We start from the raw sequence: 22,610 nt of genomic DNA, 5'->3' as shown, positions 1-22,610 counted from the left end.
CTGTGCGAGGTGTGAGGCCCCAAATTCCAGGCCTCACGGTCGCGGCCCCGCCTCCTCCAGGCTTCGGCAGCGCTGATTGGTTGATCCCCATAGGGAAGGAGGTGGAGGGGGCCACCCGCGCCCCCACCTCATCTCCGCGGGGGCGCGCCCGCGGCACGCGACTGGGCGGGGCCGAGGGTGAGTGACGGCCGCCCGGTCCAATGGGGCGGGCGCGCGCCGCAGCCGCCACCACCGCAGCCACCGCCACCGCAGCCGCCGCCGGAGCTCGGCCCCTGACGCAGGCCGAGGCGCCGCGCCGCTGCTGCTGCGGGCGGCGACGGCTGCACCATGGGCCGGCTGCTGCGGGCTGCCCCGCTGCCGCCGTGGCTGCGGCCGCTCCTCCTGCTGCTGGCCGGGGGTGAGTGCTCGCCGGCGGCGGCGGGCGGGCGGCGGCGGCGGGGCCGGGCGGGCGGGCCGGCGGGCGGCAGGCCGCGGTGCTGGACAGCTCCCGCCCGCCAACAAAGGACCAGCGCGGGGCGGGAGCGCGGTCTGGCGGGGCTGGCGCCGTCCTTCTGCCACACGCGCTTGCGGAGAGTGGGGGGCGTGGGGCGACCGCGTGTGCCTGCGGTGTGTGTGGTTCCACGCGTGAGCGCCACACCCACACATACACACATCAACGAGTGAGCCCGAGAGTCGCGGGCGCCTGAGCACGCTCCGGGAGGCGCTGGACGAGGGGCGCTCGGGGCTGGCCCCGGGGCGGAGAGGAGGACAAACGGCCCGCCAGCCTCTGCGACAGCCTCACAGGAATGGGAGACAGCATCTAAAGGTCCCCTGGGGCCGCGACAGTGAGCGTGGGGTGGGAGTGTCTGCGGCTGCGAGGGGAGGCTGCCAAAGCGCCTCTACAGACAGCTGCTGCGACAGTGGGGGTGTGTTTACGCGTGTGTGGTGTTACTGGACGGGAGGAGGGGTGTGTCATTGTGAATGCGGCTCCTAGGCTGTGTTGGGCAAGTTACTTTATCACGAGCTGACAAAGAAGCGGTACGGCAGCCCCAGGTCTCTGTGTGTGACAGTGACAGTGCTGGATAGCTCCTGCGCAGCTGACAACAGGGATGTGAGAGACCCTCTGAGATGGTTTCCATACACAGTTACTCAATGGCACTGGCATGTATGTGGGTGATGAAAGGTTCGGGGGGTGGGGGCAGGTGTACAATGGATGTGCCTGTGAGCAAGAGACAGAGTCTGAGAACAGCTTCGGAGTGGCAGACTTGGGATTTCAGTGTGTGCTGGGGGTGTGTGTGTGTGACAGCCTATGAGACAGGCCACCAACACAGAATGGGGGTAGAGAGTAGGGAGAAGGGCTGTCTGCAAGAGTAGGTCATATCAGGACATGGCTAAACAGCTTCTCCACGTGGCTGACAGAGCGAGGGGGAGAGATGTCATGAGTATATATTGAGGTCTGATTGGTAACTGGTGTTGATGGAGAAGAGAACTGGAGTGAGTGTGTGCATGGATGTGTGTGCACGGATGTGTGTGCACGCTCCTGTATCAGATAGCCTGGAGTGACTCCATTTCCAGTGGACACACAGGGGTGTGGCGTGCTTATATGTAGCAGTGTGCATGGGACATTGGCTAGTAAGCACTTCCCATACAGTTAGCCCACAAAGGCAGGCACGTTGTGTGATGTGTGTGAGTGGAGGAGAGACTAGTGAAGGGTCTCTTCCTGAGGGGAGGAGCAGTCTTTGCTTGCAGGTGGCAATGAGATGTGCCGTTACCATGGGCCATAGTGACAGAATCCCAAGAAAACCGTCTGGGAGGGGAAAGGGGTGGCTCTTGAGCATGTCTCAGGAAGGCTCTGTTCAGCAGGGGTCAATTAGGGATGGGGAAGGACCTAAGTGGTGTGCACAGGAAAAATGTCCACAAGTGTTTCTCTCAGACACACGCACACTTACCTCCATCCTTGCACATCTTAAATCCTCTTTGAAGAAGGCGATATTCAACAAATAAATTAAAATTGGTTAGTTCACTAGTTCTTTTTGTGACAGCCACACCGCAACTGGCCATGCCCGCCTGTAACTGCCTGTACCCTTACGTGGCTAGCCATGGTTACTGTGGGCAACTTTTCTCCCTTCTATTCTTTCCTCTTCTCCTCCCTCCCATACACATTCCTCATGACACCCATGCTATCTCCATGTATGGGTTACATGTGTGAGTCTAGCAGTATGTCCCTTTCTTACACGCCTTTGTGTAGAAACCCTACAAAACCATTTGGCGTTTTTCTCTAACACACAGACACACATGAGTATAAGTATGTATGTGGTAGGGTGACAGTGCTAGACAGTTTCTGCTGTAGCTGACTCTCAAGGGTGTGAGGGCTGTGTAACAGATACTGCCAGGAAGCTCCAGGACTGGTGTCTGGCAAGGGCTTAGGGAGATCTGGACTACAGAGCTGCTGAGTAAGAGGATAGTGAGGATGGAGCTGACGGTGAAAATCAGAAAAGGATGTCTGGATCAGGAGCAGATTGCAGGGGGAGATAAGACATGGGATTACTAAGGCCTAGTTTTGTGTTTGTTTGTTTTTCACTCATTTGCCTGTTTTTCGAATGTGTTTGGGTCAGATTTTTATTATTTGAGGCTGATCCTCTAATCCTTTCAGGCCCCTTCTTTTTCTCTCCCTCCCTCTATTGGCAGTGATGAAGTAACAGAAAATTATGGGTGTTAGCGAAAAAAATTACGAAGAGTGTAATTCTGAAATTTTAAATCAGGTGGGGTCTCAATTAAGGCAGATTAGTTAATTGCAAAAGTACTTAGAAAGAATAAGTCTCAGCTACTATTTTGATGGGCAAGTTTGAAAATAAGTAACCTCTCTTAATTACCTAAATAATTACCCATTGCCAAAGCTGTTGAAAATATCAAGGTCTATAAAAAGAAAAAAATAATTATAGGGAAAAAATAACTTCAAGAACATGGAACTGTTTATTGGAGAAAGAATGAAAAACTAGATTCCTTTTTTTACACACAGCCTTCAGGAAGGTTATCAAAATATCTGTTAATTCCTGCCAGGTTGTTGGGAAAGGAAGACAAGGATGGGGAAGGGAGAAGAAGTAGAGAAAGATTGTGGCTTCTCTGCTTGACAGGTAAAGGATTGAGGTTCAGAGAATGGAGGAATCACCTGTCATCGAAGTGGTAGGAAATAGACCCAGTGGCTTCAGACCATAGTCCTCTGCACAAAGAGCTTCACTGACTAAAAAGTGTATTACCCCCAGAGGTGGGAAATCAACAGGACTGCTGGTCAGACTTTCCTCAAGAGGACAGACACAGTTTTCTCAAGACCCAAGGCCAGCGGCAGGGACTGCTCGGCCACCACACCACAGTTCAGCTCTGAGAGAGTTCTTGGATTTTGAAGAGGCAATGTGTGTTTGATCCTCCAGTTATTTTGTAAAAGGTAAAATTCCAAGAATTCTTGCCCAGCTGGCATGGCTCAGTGGTTGAGGGTTGACCTATGAACCAGGAGGTCAGGGCTCAATCCCCTGTGGGGGACATGTAGGAGGCAGCAGCTCAATGATTCTCCCTCTCCCTTCTTCTCTGAAATCAATAAAAATATATTTTTTAAAATTCCAAGAATTTTTAAAATCAGTTTGCACTTTTCTAAAAAAGCTGAAGTGCCCGGCCAGTGTTGCTCAGTGGTTGAGCGTCAATCTATGAGCCAGGTGGTCAGTTTGATTACCTGTCAGGGCACATGCCCGGGTTGCGGCCTCAAACCCCAGTAGGAGCATGCAGGAGGCAGTTGATCAGTGATTCTCATCATTAATGTTTCTATCTCCCTCCCTCTCCCTCCCTCTCTCTTCCTCTCTGAAATCAATAAAAATACGTTTAAAAAATTTTTAAATGAGAATGGCATCTAAGAATCCCCTCGCAGTCCCTGGGTCTCAGGACTGTCCCCCAAAGCCCCACCCCACTTCAGGTTCTTTGTTGTGGAGACATGTCTTAACCCCACAGCAGCCTGTCCTCTCTGGCCTCTCATAACCATCAGGCTTTTGTGTTTGTGCAGGGGTGTCCTTGGGCGCATATGCAGCCGGGTCTGATGAACCTGGCCCAGAGGGCCTCACCTCCACCTCCTTGCTGGACCTCCTGTTGCCCACTGGCCTGGAGCCACTGGACTCAGAGGAGCCCAGTGAGGCCATGGGACTGGGAGCTGGCCTGGGAGCCCCTGGGTCAGGCTTCCCCAGCGAAGAGAGTGAAGAGTCCCGCATTCTGCAGCCACCGCAGTACTTCTGGGAAGAGGAGGAGGAGCTGAATGACTCTAGTCTGGACCTGGGACCCACTGCAGGTAGCTCTTCTTAACAGTATGTGCTGATTGCAGCTGGGTAGGAGGCACTCTTGGCAAAATGCCAAAGGACCATTTCCTTGCTCAAATCACATCTCTCCTCTCTCTCCACCAGCTTTCTCTGTGCATCAGAGTCAAGTCTCTGGGATTCTGAATGTCTTACAGGCTCAGGAGGCCCTTTTCTCTTTAATATTCATTGCTATTTAGTGAGCCTGTATTCTGTGCCCTAATATTATCCCCAGTTTATACATGAGAAAACTGAAGCTTAGAAAAGTTGAAAGCATGCTTAAGGTCATACAACTGTTCAGATTGTCAAGTCATGATTCAAGCTGAGGTCTTTCCAAGGTCTTGGATTTGTTTGTTTTTCTGTACTATGCTGTGTTGTCTCTGTTGAAGGTTCCCAGAAGTCCACACATGCCATGTCCCGCCTTAAGTCTCTCTGGCCCCATCAAGGTGTTCTAATTGTCTTGCCCTCAGTCATGGACCAGAGCTGGTTTCTGGACTTACAGAGCATGACCAATAGAAATGTGGGAGCTGGGCTCAGCAGGAATGCATGTACCACGGCTGATTACAGATGCAACAGAGCTTCCATGCTTCTAGCTACAGCAGCTGTGCACATGTCCTTGACCAGAAGGAGCCCATTTTAAATGTCAGACTGTCAAATCTGTGTGTGTGCGCATGAGTGCATGCACATGGGGTTACAGAATTTAGCTCTAATTACAAAAACAATATATGAAAATTGTAGAAAATATAGAAACAGTACAAATATAAAATCCTGATATGATCTCACAACTAAAAGATAATTACTATTAATAGTTTGGAGTATATCCTTCTAGTCACTTTTATATAAAAATTGGAATCATAATGGACATAATGTCTTCACTTAAAATATTTCAGAAATGAATTTTCATATCATTAATATTCTTTTATAACCTGATTCTTAATAACTACATAGTATTTCATCATGTGGCTCATCATATGTATGAAACCAGTTCTCTATTGTTGAATATTTAGGTTGTTTTTCGTTTTTATGCTGCTATAAATATCCTCATATGTTTTTGTACTTTTCTGATTCTTTGCTTAGATAAATTTCTAAAATAAAATTTTTGGGTCTAAAGGTGTGTCAGTCAGCATCCCAATCAGAAACTTAAGACAGAATCAAACTAAGATAATCCAAGGAGGGTTTATTTATAGAGCAGTGAATTTACAAAGGTATAGGTAGGGAACAGGTGACCACAGAGGATTTGCTTCACACCCCTCCTTGCTTTGCTTTCCCCCCCTTTCATCTCTCCCTCTCTCCCTCCCTCCCTCTCTCCCGCCCTTCCTCCCTCCTTCCTTCCCTCCCTCCCTCTACCATTGACTTCTCTAGGTGTCATTATAATAAAAATGCCTGTCATTCATTGAACACAAGCCATGTAATGGGCACTTTGCATACATTCTGCTCATGCCAGGTCCACAACATACCAGCTCCACAACACAGGTCTGTTTTCTTATCTCTACTGTACATACCTGAAGAACTGTGAGGTGGGGACACAAGTGACCTCCAAGGGTAATGGGCAAGAGGTATAGAACAGGTGGAGGAAGAGAGGGGTTTTGTCCAGGCTCCCTCATTGCTCATCTTTTGATTGGTCTACTTGCCCACAGCAAGAGCTTTGCCCAAGGGCACATACTTTTGTACAGCAGAGCTGAGTCTAGAATCAGTTTTTCTGAGCAGTGGTACCTGTGGACCTGGGTTCTTGCCACAGGAGCACATTGATGGTATGTGTTAGTTAGGAAACCAGTAAATTTTTTTAATTGGAAAAAAATATATAGAATGCTTCACTAATTTGCGTGTCATCCTTGCACAGGGGCCATGCTAATCTTTTCTGTATCTTCCCAATTTTAGTATATGTGCTGCCAAAGTGAGCCTGTACCAGTACATTTTATCGTTACCTGTATTATTGTACATCTCATTTCTAGTTTGTTATGCCTAGAAGAACTAGAGCTGGTGCCTTCCTTCCCCTTCTGTAGCAGTGATCCTGGGGGGTGGGGCAGGGGTCCAATGGCAAAAACAGCTGGTGGAGTTTCTGCTTGACTGATGATGAGTGGGTTCCTTTTCTAAACTTGACTTCAGTCTCTTTATGTGTGAGACCATGCGAATAATAGATTGAAGTCTTTTGCAAATTTAAAATACTATGATTCTCTGACATTTCAATTGAAAAAAGCAGTCTCAAAAAAGTAGGGAAAAAGAAATGTAATGTAAATTTGCCACTTTACCATCAAGCCAACATAAAGCTGGATCAATTAGCTCATGCAGAATTGTTAATGATTAAGAATATTTTGCCTGAGTTTGCAAAACCAAGATGGCGGCATAGGTAACACCTGAACTTGCTGCCCCGCACAACAACTTCAAAACTACAACTAAAAGGCAAAACAGACATCATCCAGAACCACAGGAAGGCTGGCTGAGTGGAAATTCTACAACTAGAAGGGAAGAGAAAAGCACACTGAGACTCAGAGGAGCTGCGGAAATAAAGTGCAGAGGTACGGAGGCGCGCGCGCGGAGAGGACTGGCAACTGAGTACGAGGCTGGCTTTTTCAATACGCAGGGAGACACAAGCTCCCAACTGCTCTGAACTCCATTTCCGGGCGAGACTCTGGGGACCCAGACTCATACAGGGAGAAACTGGACTGTCTGGCAGTGGGCGGAACTTGAGGGCGGCTTTCTCTCAGAGGTGCTTGCAGCAATTACCAAAGGACACTGAGACCCGGGGTCCTCTTAGGGCAGGGCTGATGGGAAGCCATTGCTGTTTGCTCTGCCCTGAGACTCTGTTCCATCCAAGCTGTGCACAGAGGCTTTTGCATATGAATGGCCTGGTCCTTTGAAATCTAAACTTACCTAACAAACTGTAGCTGAGTCAGAGAGACCCAGAACATCCAAAAGAAGGCCAAGGCCCCACAGCAGCTTGCATTGCTTCACAGCTGGGCCTCATCTGGGCACCTCCAAACCGCAAACAAAGAAGAGGAATCTGCAGATCTCGTCATAGCTCCTGCTGGGTGGCCTCAGGCAGAGGCTAAATTAGCACCTCCTTGGAGATCCAAGAGTCAGTGTACCCAGGCATCAGAGTAGGACCATCCAGATTACAGCTCCTCAGATCCATAAGGGACACACTCAGGGGGCAGACTCAGTGAGCACCAAAGCCCCACTGAAGCAAGTCTTGCCTCATAAGGGTGTCTCCAGCACAGAAGTTCTCCCAGCATAGACACAGCTGATCCTCACAATTGGTCTGGAGGTCAGTTCCTCCCAGTGATACCAACAACAATCAAGGCTTAACTACAACAAGATGTGCACACAGCCCACAAAGGGATGCACCAAGAGTGTCCACCTCAGGTAACTGGGGAGGCTGAGCCACTGGGCCCTAGAGCAGCCAAAATGCGGAAACAAAGAAACAGGTCACAAATGAAGGAAATGGAGGAAAGCAAATGACTGGATATAGAGTTCAAAACCACGGTTATAAGGTTTTTCAAGAATTTTCTAGAAAAGGCCAATAAATTTAGTGAGACCCTCAAGGATCTGAAAAAGGACCAATTAGAAATTAAGCATACACTGACTGAAATGAAACATAATATACAGAGATCTAACAGCAGACTAGAGGACCACAAGAATCAAGTCAAAGATTTAAAATACAAAGAAGCAAAAAACACCCAACTGGAAAAGCAAAAAGAAAAAGAATCCAAAAATTTGAAGATAGTGTAAGGAGCCTCTGGGACAACTCTAAGCATACCAACATCAGAATTATGGGGGTGCCAGCAGACGAGAGAGAGCAAGATACTGAAGACCTATTTGAAGAAATAATGACTGAAAACTTCCCCGACCTGGTGAAAGAAATAGACTTACAAGTCCAGGAAGCACAGAGAACCCCAAACAAAAGGAATCCAAAGAGGACCACACCAAGACACATCATAATTAAAATGCCAAGAGCGAAAGACAAAGAGAGAATATTAAAAGCAGCAAGAGAAAAAGTTACCTACAAGGGAGCACCCATACGACTGTCAGCTGATTTCTCAACAGAAACTATGCAGGCCAGACAGGAGTGGCAAGAAATATTCAAAGTGATGAATAGCAAGAACCTACAACCAAGATTACTCTACCCAGCAAAGCTATCATTCAGAATTGAAGGTCAGATAAAGAGCTTCACAGATAAGAAAAAGCTAAAGGAGTTCATCACCACCAAACCAGTATTATGTGAAATGCTGAAAGGTATTCTTTTAAGAAGAGAAAGAAAAAGAAAAAGGTAAAGATAAAAATTATGAACAACAAATATATATCTATCAACAAGTGAATCTAAAAATCAAGTGAATAAAAAATCTGATGAACAGAATAAACTGGTGAATATAATAGAATCAGGGGCATAGAAAGGGAGTGGACTGACAATTCTCAGGGGAAAGAGGTGTGGGGGGTGCGGGAAGAGACTGGACAAAAATCATACACCTATGGATGAGGACTGTGCTGGGGGGGGTGGGTAAGGGCAGAGGGTGGGGAGGGAACGGGTGGAGGGGAGCTATGGGGGGGGGGGAAGAGGAACAATTGTAATAATCTGAACAATAAAGATTTATTTTTTTTAAAAAAAGAATATTTTGCCTGGCCAGTGTCACTCGGTCATTGAGCATCAACCCATGAACCAGGAGGTCTTGGTTTGATTCACCATCAGGACACATGCCCTGATTTCTGGCTCGATCTCCAGTAGCGGGTGTGCAAGAGGCAGCCAATTAATGATTCTCTCTCATCATTGATGTTTCTCCCTCTCTCTCTCCCTCTCCCTTCCTCTCTAAAATAAATTAAAAAAAATTTTTTTAAAAAAGAATATTTCCCCAGGTTACTTATTTATCTCAAGACTGTTCCCCCCCCCCTTTTTTTTTACAGAGAGGAAAGGAGAGGGAGAGAGTCAGAAACATCGATGAAAGAGAAACATCAGTCAGATGCCTCCTGCACACCCTCTACTGGGGATGTGCCCACAACCAAGGTACATGCCCCTGACCGGAATTGAACCTGGGACCCTTGAGTCTGCAGGCCGATGCTCTTATCCACTGAGCCAAACCAGTCAGGGCAAGACTGTCCCTATTGTCACCCTCCACTTCTTTCATATTCTAAACTCCTTAATAAAATTCTCTGCAAGCAGTTTTATTTCCCCAAGTGAACAAACTGATTGGTGTTCTACAAGAAAAGAGATAACTCTTTGGGCTTGGCAAGTTTTAGAAAGCCTACTTAAATAGGCACACAGGTGTTTCCTGGCTCAGTAACTGCTTCAAGCAGGTGGGGTCCTGGGGGCCTGCCTTGCTCCACCGTGCTTCCCCTTCAGGCTTCATTCTTAGGCAGGCTGTTCCTGTGTGGTGGCTTCAAGAGCCCCTAGTACCTGCTATTTCATTCTTCTTTTATGTAACAGCCCCAGCAGAAGCAAAATCTGCCTTTCCATCACTTTTGGAAAAATAACAGAGGGGAAGCTCATTAGTTTGGTTGGAGTCATGAGCCCATCTCCCACCAGTCCTAAGGCCATGGGGACAGAGGTCTCTCACTGGCTCATAGTAGTAGGTCTTGGGGCCCTCTACTCCTGGATTAAGAAGAGGGGAGAATTGGAGTGCCATTAACCAAAAGGGGGGGGGGATGAAATGATGGTTAGGCATAAACCACATTGCATTTGAGGAAAGAACATTCATGAAGTATTTATATTTTATAAAGTATTTTCACACATGTTTTTTACCTCACTGCAACCAGATGAAATTTGTAAAAGCAGTCATGATTAGTATCCCTGTTTTATAGATAAGGAAACTGGCTTAGAGAGGTGTAAAAGTGGCACTAAATTACACAGGTAATAAGTGGCAGAGCTGAATCTCAAATCTGAGATTTCTAATTCAAGATCTGCTATTTCTTCTCTATATGAAATCATTCATGAGGCTACTTTAATTACTGTTGCCTGTAATGAATTTTATAGAAAGCAGATCATCAAAGCAGCTGTCTGCTGGGACCTAGACATTCATTCTATACAGTGAATCCTTGTTGAGATTGTATCTGCTATAGAATGATTTAGCCTTCAGAGTCGATGCCCATACATCAGGCATGTTTACTAAGAGGAGGACCAGCTGACAGAAGCACTTCACCTAGGCAGAAAAAAAATATCTGTATTTTTGTTTTATGCTGGTAATGAGTATCATTATATGAAAGTTAGAAAAGGCAAACAGGTTAAAAGGAGAAACTAAAAGCCACCTATAATCCCATCACTCAGTTAATAAATGTAAACATGTATATCTTTCTGAACTTTTCCCATATGGGAAATACATAAAATATACTTTTACAAAAAATTGTTATTATAGTGTACAGATCTTGCTGTTTCAGTTACCAACATCTTACCAAGCAAGCGAACACAGCCTTCCCACCTCATCTGTAAGGCTGATCTCTAGTGTGATGGGCTTCCATTTCTCAGTCTACCCCCTGCTGTGTGAGAGCTGGTTGGTTCCAGTCTTTGTTATGTGAACTGTGCCATGATGGAAATTCTTTTTTTTTTTTTAAATGAGAATTCTTAAAACCAAATTGTTATGAACATCCTTAATTGTTTCCTTAGGGTGCACTTCTAGAAGTGAAATTGTGGGTTCAGAATGTGTGTTTTTAAAACTTTTCATTCATATTGCCACCCCCCTCCAAAAATGTAGAGTGATTTCTGTTCAAGTCAGCACTGATTCAATAATGGCCATTATACAGTATATATACCTAGAGGCCTGTTGCACGGATTTGTGCACTGGTGGGGTCCCTTGGCCTGGACTGCTGAGGGGTCCCGGACATCCCCCAAGGGGTCCCGGATTGTGAGAGGGCACAGGCCAGGCTGAGGGACCCCACTGGTGTACGATCAGGGCCAAGGAGGGACCACGGGAGGGCTCCAGGGCGTGTCTGGCCCATCTCACCCACTCCACATTGGCCAGACCACAGCAGCAAGCTAACCTCCTGGTTGGAATGTCTGTCCCCTGGTGGTCAGTGTTCGTCATAGCAACTGGTCAAACGGTCATATATATGTTGGTAGGCCAAAAAAATTTATCATCTTGTTTAATTTACGCTGCTTTCATGACTACTGAGGTTGAGGTAGCTTTTAATTATACTGAAAGCTTCTTCCTTTGTATCTCTGTTTTATACAAATCTATTATGAGTTTTGTGAGTATTTTTATATTAGCATTCGGTTAACTGGCTTGAGTGTTGCACTCAGGGGACAATTTTCAGTGATTCAACATTAATCCAAAGGGATATTTAAAGTGATTTTCAAGGCCACTGGCCCTGATGCCTGCTTTAATTCCATGTCTTAAACAGAGGAATCGGTTCATTAATATTTAAGCAGATACAAAAGGTCATCCATGAAATATGGCTTTCTTAGAAGGAAGAAATAAAGTCCAGTGTGGCCTTGATAAACTGGGGAATAAGACCTACGAAACTGTGATGAGCCCTGGCCAGTGTGGCTTAGTTGGTTGGGAGTTGTCCTGTGGACAGAGAGGTTACGGGTTCCATTCCTGGTCAGGGCACTTGCCTGGGTTTCAGGTTTGATCCCGGTGGAGGTACATACAGTGCGTTCGGCGTGTCTGGGAGGCAACCGATGGATGGACGTTTCTCCCTCCCTCTCTCTCTAAAATAAATGAAAGCATGTCCTGCACTAAAAAAAAAACACAAACCATACACACACACAAAAGCAAGCAAACAAACAAAAAAACCTGATGAAATGTAAGAGAGAAAATGCAACATGATCGATTTAGAGAACAAAAGCCAGTACCATAGTGAGATTCAAAGGGAAAAAGAAAAGAATCCAAGTTGTCAAGAGACCTGGAGCTTCATCATAGTGGCCTCTAGAGGCCTCTGAGCCACCTATCACATCGCCTGGGGAGAGTGCAGCTTAAGTGCTGTGATGAATGATGTTACTTCCATCAAGAACCTTATTTTACATTGAGCATCAGTTAGCCTAGTGGATCTTGTTTGGTTTCAACAATTCATTTAGCAAATAGTTGTGTAACTACTCTGTTGATTTTGTATAACGACTGTTAAAACTGGCGAATCCAGAGTTTTTACAAGAGAAGAAAAATATTAATAGGAAGGGTTGCAAATAAGGAATAATAATTATTTTTTAATTTAATAAATCTTTATTGTTCAGATTATTACAATTGTTCCTCTTTTTTCCCCTATAGCTCCCCTCCACCCGGTTCCCACCCTACCCTCTGCCCTTACCCACCCCACACTATCCTCATCCATAGGTGTACGATTTTTGTCCAGTCTCTTCCCGCACCCCCCACACCTCTTTCCCCCCAAGAATTGTCAGTCCACTCCCTTTCTATGCCCCTGATTCTATTATATTCACCAGTTTATTCTGTTCATCAGATTTTTTATTCACTTGATTTTTAGATTCACTTGTTGATAGATATATATTTGTTGTTCATAATTTTTATCTTTACCTTTTTCTTCTTCTTCCTCTTCTTAAAGAATACCTTTCAGCATTTCATATAATACTGGTTTGGTGATGATGAACTCCTTTAGCTTTTTCTTATCTGTGAAGCTCTTTATCTGACCTTCAATTCTAAATGATAGCTTTGCTGGGTAGAGTAATCTTGGTTGTGGGTTCTTGCTATTCATCACTTTGAATATTTCTTGCCACTCCCGTCTGGCCTGCATAGTTTCTGTTGAGAAATCAGCTGACAGTCATATGGGTGCTCCCTTGTAGGTAACTAACTGTTTTTCTCTTGCTGCTTTTAATATTCTCTCTTTGTCTTTTGCTCTTGGCATTTTAATTATGATGTGTCTTGGTATGGTCCTCTTGGATTCCTTTTGTTTGGGGTTCTCTGTGCTTCCTGGACTTGTAAGTCTATTTCTTTCACCAGGTCGGAGTCATTATTTCTTCAAATAGGTCTTCAGTATCTTGCTCTCTCTCTTCTGCTGGCACCCCCATAATTCTGATGTTGGTATGCTTAGAGTTGTCCCAGAGGCTCCTTACACTATCTTCAAATTTTTGGATTCTTTTTCTTTTTGCTTTTCCAGTTGGGTGTTTTTTGCTTCTTTAAATCTTTGGTTTGATTCTTGTGGTCCTCTAGTCTGCTGTTAGATCTCTCTATAATATTTTTTTTAATTTCAGTCAGTGTATGCTTAATTTCTAATTGGTCCTTTTTCATATTCTTGAGGGTCTCGCTAAATTTATTGGCCTTTTCTAGAAAATTCTTGAAAAACCTTATAACCGTGGTTTTGAACTCTATATCCAGTCATTTGCTTTCCTCCATTTCTTCTATTTGTGACCTGTTTCTTTGTCTCCACATTTTGGCTGCTTCCCTGAGTTGATAGAGTGGCTTTGTGTGCTAGGTGTCCTATAGGGCCCAGTGTCCCAGCCTCCCCAGTTACCTGAGGTGGACACTCTTGGTGCATCCCTTTGTGGGCTGTGTGCAGAGTCTTGTTGTAGTTAAGCCTTGATTATTGTTGGTATCACTGGGAGGAACTGACCTCCAGACCAGTTGGCTGTGAGGATCAGCTGTGTCTATGCTGAGAGAACTTCTGTGCTGGAGACACCCTTATGAGACAAGACTTGCAAAAGCCTGTGTGCTCAGCTTGGATGGGGTGGAGTCTCAGGGCAGAGCAGACAGCATTGGTTTCCCATCAGCCCTGCCCTAATAGGCCGCTGTATCTCAGTGTCCCATGGTAATCACTGCAAGCACCTCTGAGAGGAAGCCACCCTCGAGTTCTGCCTGGTGCCAGACAGTCCAGTTTCTTTCTGAATGAGTCTGGAGTTCAATGCAGTCAGGAGCTTTTGTCTCCCTCCCACTTGAGAAAGCCAGCCGCGTACTCAGTTTCCTGCCCTCTCCACGTGCGTGCCTCGGTACCTCTGCCTTCCGCTGTTCCTCTGAGTCTCAGTGTGCTTTTCTCTTTCCTGACAGTCTAGTTTCACCCCGAATGATCTGGGTCCCCAGAGTCTTGCCCAGAACTGGAGTTCAGAGCAGTCGGGAGCTTTTGTCTCCCTCCCGCTTGAGAAAGCCAGCCGTGCACTCAGTCTTGCGCGTCTCAGTACCTCTGCCTTCTGCAGCTCCTCTGAGTCTCAGTGTGCTTTTCTCTTTTCTTCTAGTTGTAGAATTTCCACCCAGCCAGCCTTCCTGTGGTTCTGGATGATGTCCATTTTGTCTTTTAGTTGTATTTTTGAAATTGTTGTGCGAGGCAGCAGTTTAGGTGTTTACCTATTCCTCCATCTTGGTTTCTCCAGGAATAATTTTTGATGGTTGTTTAGCCCCAGGGAAAGAAGGCTAAATTAGGGCAATTAAGACAATTTGTAGGGTTGTATGTGTTTTTCCTGAGGGAGATACTTCCCAGGTGTTCCTTACTTAGTAGATAAAACAGAAATGGGCTTAAGTTATAAATGAACCACCAGTTAGGTTTAAGGAAACTAGGGCGAGAAAAAAAAGCCAACAACAGCAGTTCCTCTCTAAGGAGGCCAAGATGTGTTCTCGAAGAGGATTGTGAACCCACCTTTTCTAGACTTACTAGCCAGGCACCTGCCAGAGGGCTGAGGCTGTCAGATAGCCTCCTAGATCCCTCCTAGTGTTAGACCCCTAGACCCTTCGTAGTCCCATTATAATAACAGGCTGACCACAGATAATATGTACTGGGAGATGGATTGTGTGGAAAGCTTAGAGGAGTGCAAGACATATAGTGAGAATTTTAGAGATTGCCTTGGGGAGAAAAGAGTACCTTCCATGGGACAGATGTTTTTGCATTCATTATGTCATTTCATCTTAGCCTCCTGTAGCAGAGGGGTGGGTGTGCAGAGCCTAGAGGCCAGTCAACCAGAATTCCAATCCCTGCCTGCAGAACTCTGAAGCTTGACCTTGGCTCTCACATTTCACCCAGTCTGGTGATTCAAGCACAGCTTTTAAGAGATTGGCTGTGGCCAGAGGGGCAGATGAACTGCGAGAGGTAATGTTACTGCTGTCAATTTGCTCTTCTCAGTGTCTGAAGACAAGTCTTAGGGCTGGCCTGACCAGGAGGTGTCTTGAAAGACTGGCTTTGACTACATATGAGCCTGAGTTTTACAACTTTACAACGTTACAAATTAGCTTCAAAGCTTAGAGAAAATATCCTCTACTCTCCAAGCTCTTGTTTCCTCATCTGTAAGAGGGGGGCGATGGGCCCTTGGATCTTGTAGGGCTGTGGTCGGCAAACTGCGGCTCGCGAGCCACATGCAGCTCTTTGGCCCCTTGAGTATGGCTTTTCCACAAAATACCTCGGCCTAGGCGAGTCTATTTTGAAGAAGTGGCATTAGAAGAAGTTTAAGTTTAAAAAATTTGGCTCTCAAAAGAAATTTCAATCGTTGTACTGTTAATATTCGGCTCTGTTGACTAATGAGTTTGCCGACCACTGTGTAGGGCCCCTATCTGATACCCTGTATCTAGGATGGGTAGCTGGATTTTCCCCAGGACTTACAGAAGATGTAGTTTCCAATGATGGCCACCAGAAGGACTGTAGCTTCACAGCGCTGGTGTGTCACTGAAGGAAGAATTTCACAGCCCATCATTGCATGAGGAGACTAGAAGACCTGGAGGTGGCCTGCCTTACCTGGAGAGGAGATCCATTCCCCCCTCCCTCCTCCTCACCCCTGTTGCTGCCCTCCTCTCCTCTCCCTTTCTTTTCTCACCGTATCTCCGGCTCTCTCCTTTTCCTCATCCATCTCACTTCTTTTTTCCTCTTCTTCAATTGCCAATTTACTCCTTTATTCCCCTCCAAAATGACAGCTAAGGCTTCTGCTCCTTTCTCAGTGTTGCAAGTCCCTGGAAGCCTGGTCTCCCTGCCTTGGACACCTGAGTGGGACAAGCACTCTTCCCTGTCCACCAGGCTTGTTCTGTGTCATGTCAACTGTGTTCCTTCCTCTTGGAGTGTTCTGAGCTCTTAGTCCAGGATAACCTGCCCTCTTCTCTTTTCTTTTGGTGGTTCCAGGACATTCACTGGCCAGTAGTTAAAATGATCTATCTATCTATCATCTATCTATCTATCTATCTATCTATCTATCTATCTATCTATCTATCATCTATCATCTATCTATCATCTATCTATCTATCTATCTATCTATCTATCTATCTATCTATCATCTATCATCTATCTATCATCTATCTATCTATCTATCTATCTATCTATCTATCTATCTATCATCTATCATCTATCTATCATCTATCTATCTATCTATCTATCTATCTATCTATCTATCTAATCTATCTCTCTATCTCTCCCTCCTTCCTTCCCTTCCTCTCTCTCCCCTCTCCCTCTTCTAAAATTTTTAAATTTACAGAAAACTTACAAGAATAATTCCTATATACCTTTCACTCAGGTTCCCTTATTGTTAACATTGCTTTATTCTGTATATGTATATGTAGACATATAGACATAGAATTTTTCTAAGCAATTTGAATTTTTCTAAACAAGTTGCAGACATGATATTCCTTTACCCATAAATATTTCAGTGTATATATTTTTTCAATACTCACCTGAAGATATGTTCATTGATTTTTAGAGAGAGAAATATTGATGTGAGAGAGAAACATTGATCAGTGTCCTTCCATATGTATCCCACTGGGAATAACCTTCAACCTAGGTTTGTGCCCTGACTGGGAATTGAACCTGCAACCTTTTGGTGCATGGGACAACACTCCTACCAACTGAGTCACCTGGCCGGGGCAGTGTGTATTTCTTAACAGCAAAGATACTCTATTACAAAACCACAGTACAATGATCACAAATCAGGAAATTCACATTGATGTGATACTATTATATAATTACAAACTTTATTCAAACTTTGCCAGTTTTCCCAGTAGTGTTCTTTATAGCAAATGAAAAAAAATTTTTTTTTTCTAGTCCACTATCCAGTCCGGAATCATGTACTGCATTTAGTCATCATGTCTCATTTGTCTCTTTTATTCTGGAAAATTCTCCAGGTTTTCTTTGTCTTTCATGACTTGTGACATTTTTGAAGGGGATAGGCCAGGTATTTTATAGAATACCCCTCAATTTTGGTTTAGACTCAGGTTCTGCATTTTTGGCAGAATGTCATAGAAGCGCTATTGTATTTTTCTCAGTAGATCATGGCGTAGTTATACTGTTGGATAAAGCTTGGCATATTTTTTGTTTTTTTTCATCTTTTTTAAAAATTCTCAACTAAGGACATGCTGAGAGAGAGAGAAGGAGTTAGAGTAATGGAAGGTTTTAAGTTACTAAGTCTGTAATACTAAAAAAAAAGTATATTTAACAAAAGTGGGGTAGGTCCATTTATTTAAATATTATAGTGGGCTTTCAATTATCACTATCATTCAGCTTCTAAAAATCATGTTTTTTTTCATAGAGGGAATAAATTTTTCTCTTTGTAATGGTTCTCAGAGTTCTTAGATCCTTGTTCTAATTTGTATAATTGCTCTTTAGGCCTGCTGCACAGCTTCCACCCTGAGATTTATTTTTATGATATTCCTCTCATGTTTCTTGATTTCCTATGTCTTTTGGGGAGGGAGATTTCTTGGAGAATTTTCTTAAATAATTTCCTCAGAATTTGTGGATAGTAAAACCTTTTAGTCTTTACATATAAAAATGTCTTTATTTTTAAAGCACACTTGAATGATAATTTAGTTGGGTATTAAATGCCAGATTCAAAATAAACTTCCCTTAGAATTTGGAATCTATTTTTCAGTTTCCTTCCTGCAGCTTAGTGTTATGTTAGAAGCATGATGATAATTTGATGATCTGTTTCTTGTTCCTTTATGGGAAACCCGTTTTCTCTCTGAGAGTTTTTTAGGATCTTCTCTTGCCCCTTAGGATGCTGAGTTGCCATAAAAATAAGGCTTGGTTTGAGTCTTCTATGGTTCTCTTTGTTTGTATACCCCTTCACTATTAAGATTCATACTTCCAGGCTTCAGAGATTGACCTCTCTCTCTCCTCTCTCTCTCTCTCTCTCTCTCTCTCTCTCTCTCTCTCTCTCTCTCTTTCTTTTTTTCTATTCTCTCCATTTTATTGATTCTATCTTTTTGGGAGTCATAAAAAAAAATCTTGTGTTTTTGCTTTTGCTTTGGAGTTTTCCCTTGACTTTTTTTCCAGATGTTCTATTGAATTTTTACACTTGAACAATTGAGTTTCAACTTCCAAGAACTTTTTCTTTTTAAAAGATCACTTGATTTTTTATTATCCTGTTTTTATTTTAGGGGTGCAATATTTTTGGCTCTTTCTGAGGATATTAATTGGAATTTTTAATTGTATTCTGTTCCCTGAGTTTTCTGTGTTCTGTGTCCTTGCTAATTCCACAGTTGTTCTTTGCCCTTTAACTCTTTTGGTAAGAGAGCTTCCCTCTTCCACTGCTATCTTTTACTCTGTTTATTTTGCCGGAGGTGTTATTTATTCCTCTGATCTCATCTGCTTTCCATGGCCCCAGAAACTTATCTAAAATTTTAAGACTTTCATTTTGATAGTGAAAACAAATTCTGTCATTTGACAGAAACTTTGGAGGAAGTGGTGGAGGGAGAGAAGGAAGTGAACTAGTAGGCTCAGTTCACCACCTTAAACTATTCCCACCTCTCTCAGCATTTTAAAAATGTCTTTGATATTTATTATTTTGAAACAAAATGGCAACCAATAAAAGTTGCTACCTAAATATAACTTAGGATATTTTGAATGAATTTCCAACAAAACTGGTCTATTTTTTTCATATGCCGTTATCGTAAAGAGGCCTAAGATTCATTGAAAAGCCAGAAAACGCCCTGGTTTCCTAACCAGGGGGTCTCCTAATTTTTCTGCTTCAAAATATAATTTCTAGAGTAGCAGTGAGAATAAAAATTCCCTCTCCCACTGCTAACAGTATCCCTGGAAGTTCTGGAAGGCTTTAAAAACTGTGGGCTCAGCCTGTGGCCTCTCGCTAGCTCTCCTTGCATCTTTTTCATCTCCCGAGTTACAGAATAAGAGCACAGTTTAGGAACAATGGTCATAACCCATGGGTCTCATCTGTTCCTGTGATCAGAGGGTCCTTACACCTCATAAAGGGAACCTTTTCTAATGGGGTGTTCTTGGTGAAATCCCCAGATGAGAAAACACTAATAAATTATAAAAACAATAGGGAAGATAATCCATCAAACTGTTAATAAGGGCTATTTCTGAGGGGTGCAATCATGTAAACTTTCTAACTTATACATTTCTGTATTCATGGAATTTGTGTGTCAGATTTATGTCATTTTTATTATCATGAAGGAAATGAGGGCCAGCCTGGCCTCTGTTTCCCCTGCAGCCTGCCCCTTCCCCTTCCCCAGCTATATTTCCCAGTCTTTTCTGATATAACCAATAGTGCGACCTCCCCACTGTCTTCCCAGGGATCTCATGGTTCTTTTATATCATCTTCTCAGCAAATACTGAACAAAGCAATGAATAATAAAACCAGTGAATGAATTTTCCGTCTCTGTCCTTAGATTATGGTTTCCCAGACTTGACTGAGAAGGCAGGTCCTATAGAAGACACCAGCCAGGGCCAAGAGGTGTCGAGCCTCCCCCCTCCCTTGCCTAAGATGAACCTGGTAGAGCCACCTTGGCATATCGCTCCTGGAGAGGAGGAAGAGGAGGAGGAGGAGGAGAAAGAAGAGGAGAAGGAGGATGTAGAGAAAGAAGAAGAGGAGGAGGAGAAGGAGGAACTGCTGCCTGTGAACAGAGCCCAAGAAGAAGCCCAAACTCAGGTCCATGACTTTTCTCCCACCAGCAGCAGCCAGACTCCCCTGGCCGCCAAACACAAGCATGAAGATTCTGGGGACCAGGCCTCCTCAGGTGTGGAGGTAGGGAGCAGCATGGAACCAAGCCTGTCACCGCCCTCAGTTACCCCAAGTACAGTGACCCTAGGGGGTCAGGACTTCACCAACCAGGAGGCAGGGGACACAGCGCTGCCAGCTGCAGGGCGTGAGGTAGAATTTGAGGCTCCGCAGGAGGCAACTGAGGAGGCTACCATGGGAATAACTGTGCTGGCTGGCAAGCAAGGGGAGGTGCTGTCCGTGGCCTCATTCCCTCAAGCAGAAGCCCCAAGTGGGGCCAAGACCCCAGGTGAAGACCCCCTTTACCCTGGAGCCTCAGCCACTGTCCCCCTGGCCTCCCAAGAAATGGAACTGACACCGTCCTCTGCTACCTTGGGACAAGAAGACCTCAGCCAGCAGCCCCAGGAAAGGCAGGCTGCCGAAGCTCAATCCAGAATCCCCTGGGATTCTACTCAGGTAACGTGGAGGCACATGCAGGCCACTGGCTACTCTGGGGCTGCATTGCGGTGGGAGGTCTGCCAGGCTGAGCATGGAGGGCCTTGACACCATGTAGAGTCTCAGCAGAACTGTTGGGGATGCACACCTCATGGCTCAACAGTGGGTGTCCGCACCACACTTACATGCCAAGTAGAAGCTTTGGAAGAGTCTGCTGCCTTGGCCTGGTTTTTATTTGTTCAGGTGCTACTGCTGCTACTCTTGGCTTCCACACTGCTTATGACAGTGGCGAGAGTTTGTGCTTGACCTGAGTTCTCTCCAGCTGTTTCCATGCACACTATCACATGCACAAGTCACCCTCTGCTCCTACCCTCATCATACCTGCCCTGTGCTCACACCCTCCAACTCCAGAAGGAAAGGAAAGGGGTCCTAAGTTTTCAGCCTGTGCATCTAGCCTGAAGGCATGTTTTTGTTTGCCCTACAGAGCATTAAAAACAAAGTTTTTTCCTAGCTGAGGCAAACTCTGTAGTCTGGCCCCTTTGGCACAGATTCCTCTTCCTTTGTGTCACTCCTGGCCTCCTCCTCTCACTTGCTCCCTGAAGACATGGGTTTGTGAACTTGGGTTGGATCCTGGGCATGTCACCTTGCAGAGGCTGTCAGCTCCCACCTAGCTATCACAGACCTATACCTGGCCTTCACCTCCCAGCTTCTCAAAGAGTTTCTACCCAGGCTCTCTCTGGAAGCCTTTCCTTATACCTTTGTAACTGTTACTCTTCTTTCTGTTTCATTGTACAGGTGGTCTGCAAAGACTGGAGCAATCTGGCTGGGAAAAATTACATCATTCTGAACATGACAGAGAACATAGACTGTGTGAGTGCTGAGCTAAGCTGAGGACCGCAGGCTGAGGTTGGAGGCAGGCGGGCAGACTGGAGGCAGTAGGCAGGCACCGGGGAACGGGCAGTGGATGGGGTGGGGTAGAAGGCTTAGCTCTTAAGTCAGAGGGGGCTAGCCTAACCCAGGGCATGAACCAACATCCAAGAAAACAGTGCTTTCATGTTTTCAAATTTCTAAGGGCTCTTTTGTTCTCCCCTCCCCCCACCCCGCCGTTTTTAATTTAAAGGAATAGTTTTCTCATGCGTGCAATATCTTATCTTTCTGAGGACATGGAAATCATTTTTTAAGATATTTTCTTCCTGTATAGGTTGCTTTCCTGATTTCTTTGTTTCAGTCTCAGTTTTTCCACATGCACACACTCTTCAAATGTCTGGTGGTGTTTGCCACCAGGAAGCTGGCTGGAAGCTTTGAGCATGGTGGTGGAGTTTCTTAACTACGGCATCTCAGGAGGGTGGTCTGACCGGGTCATTTCATTTGAAAATTTCTTATCCCAACATCATTAGGTCCTTCCTCCTAGGTGATTAGATCCTTTGAAAAGGGGACTTCTTTTCTACTGGGAGTATAAAGGGCTGGTTGCCAGTGTTCTGGGAACCAGGGTGGGGAGAAGGCTGGGCGTCTCAGTATTAGAAACATATGTGCATGCGTATATTTTATTTCCCTTGTTTACGACGTGAGCCCCCTTTCATAGTTGTGCCTGGTGTCTCCTGAGCCCTCTCTCCTTGGCTTGTAGATGACTGTCCTCTCCCAGTGTCCTCACAAGGTGCTCCCCCTGTTCATATCTGTGTCCTAATCTTCTCCTCCTGTAAGAACACCAGTCATTGGATTAGGGCCCTCCCTAAGGACCTCATTTTAACTTAGTTACCTCTCTAAAGGACCTGTCTCCAAATACAGCCACATTAGGACATATTGGAAGTTAGGACTTCAACACATGGATTTGAGGGTGACACAGCTAGTCCTTAGCAATACTCTTGCATTTTTTTCCCCTTTAACAATATAGTCTGGAAACCACTTTCTGACCATTACAGAGATCATTCTTTTTTTTTTAAAAAAAATCTTTATTCTTTTTTTAAAATGTATTTTTTTATTGATTTCAAAGAGGAAGGGAGAGGGAGAGAGAGATAGAAATATCAATGATGAGAATCATTGATTGGTTGCCTTCTGCACGCCCCCTACTGGGGATCGAGCCC

The 22,610-nt window shown here is 44.9% G+C and overlaps 1 protein-coding gene across 1 annotated transcript in view; it reads left to right on the top strand.

Annotated features, from left to right (window-relative positions):
* The first annotated feature begins 215 nt into the window (after positions 1-215).
* Positions 216-22,610, top strand: part of PODXL2 (podocalyxin like 2) — a 31,712-nt gene continuing 9,317 nt past the window's right edge. Inside the window, exons 1-4 of the mRNA XM_080684641.1 lie at positions 216-397; positions 4,028-4,306; positions 19,766-20,550; positions 21,325-21,399. Coding sequence (XP_080540767.1) covers positions 328-397; positions 4,028-4,306; positions 19,766-20,550; positions 21,325-21,399 — 1,209 coding nt within the window. The 5' untranslated portion in view covers positions 216-327. The remainder of the gene's footprint in view (positions 398-4,027; positions 4,307-19,765; positions 20,551-21,324; positions 21,400-22,610) is intronic.

The sequence above is a fragment of the Plecotus auritus genome (assembly GCF_963455305.1).
Source record: "Plecotus auritus genome assembly, chromosome: 8".
NCBI lineage: Eukaryota > Metazoa > Chordata > Mammalia > Chiroptera > Vespertilionidae > Plecotus > Plecotus auritus.
This window is presented reverse-complemented; position numbering and strand designations above follow the sequence as displayed.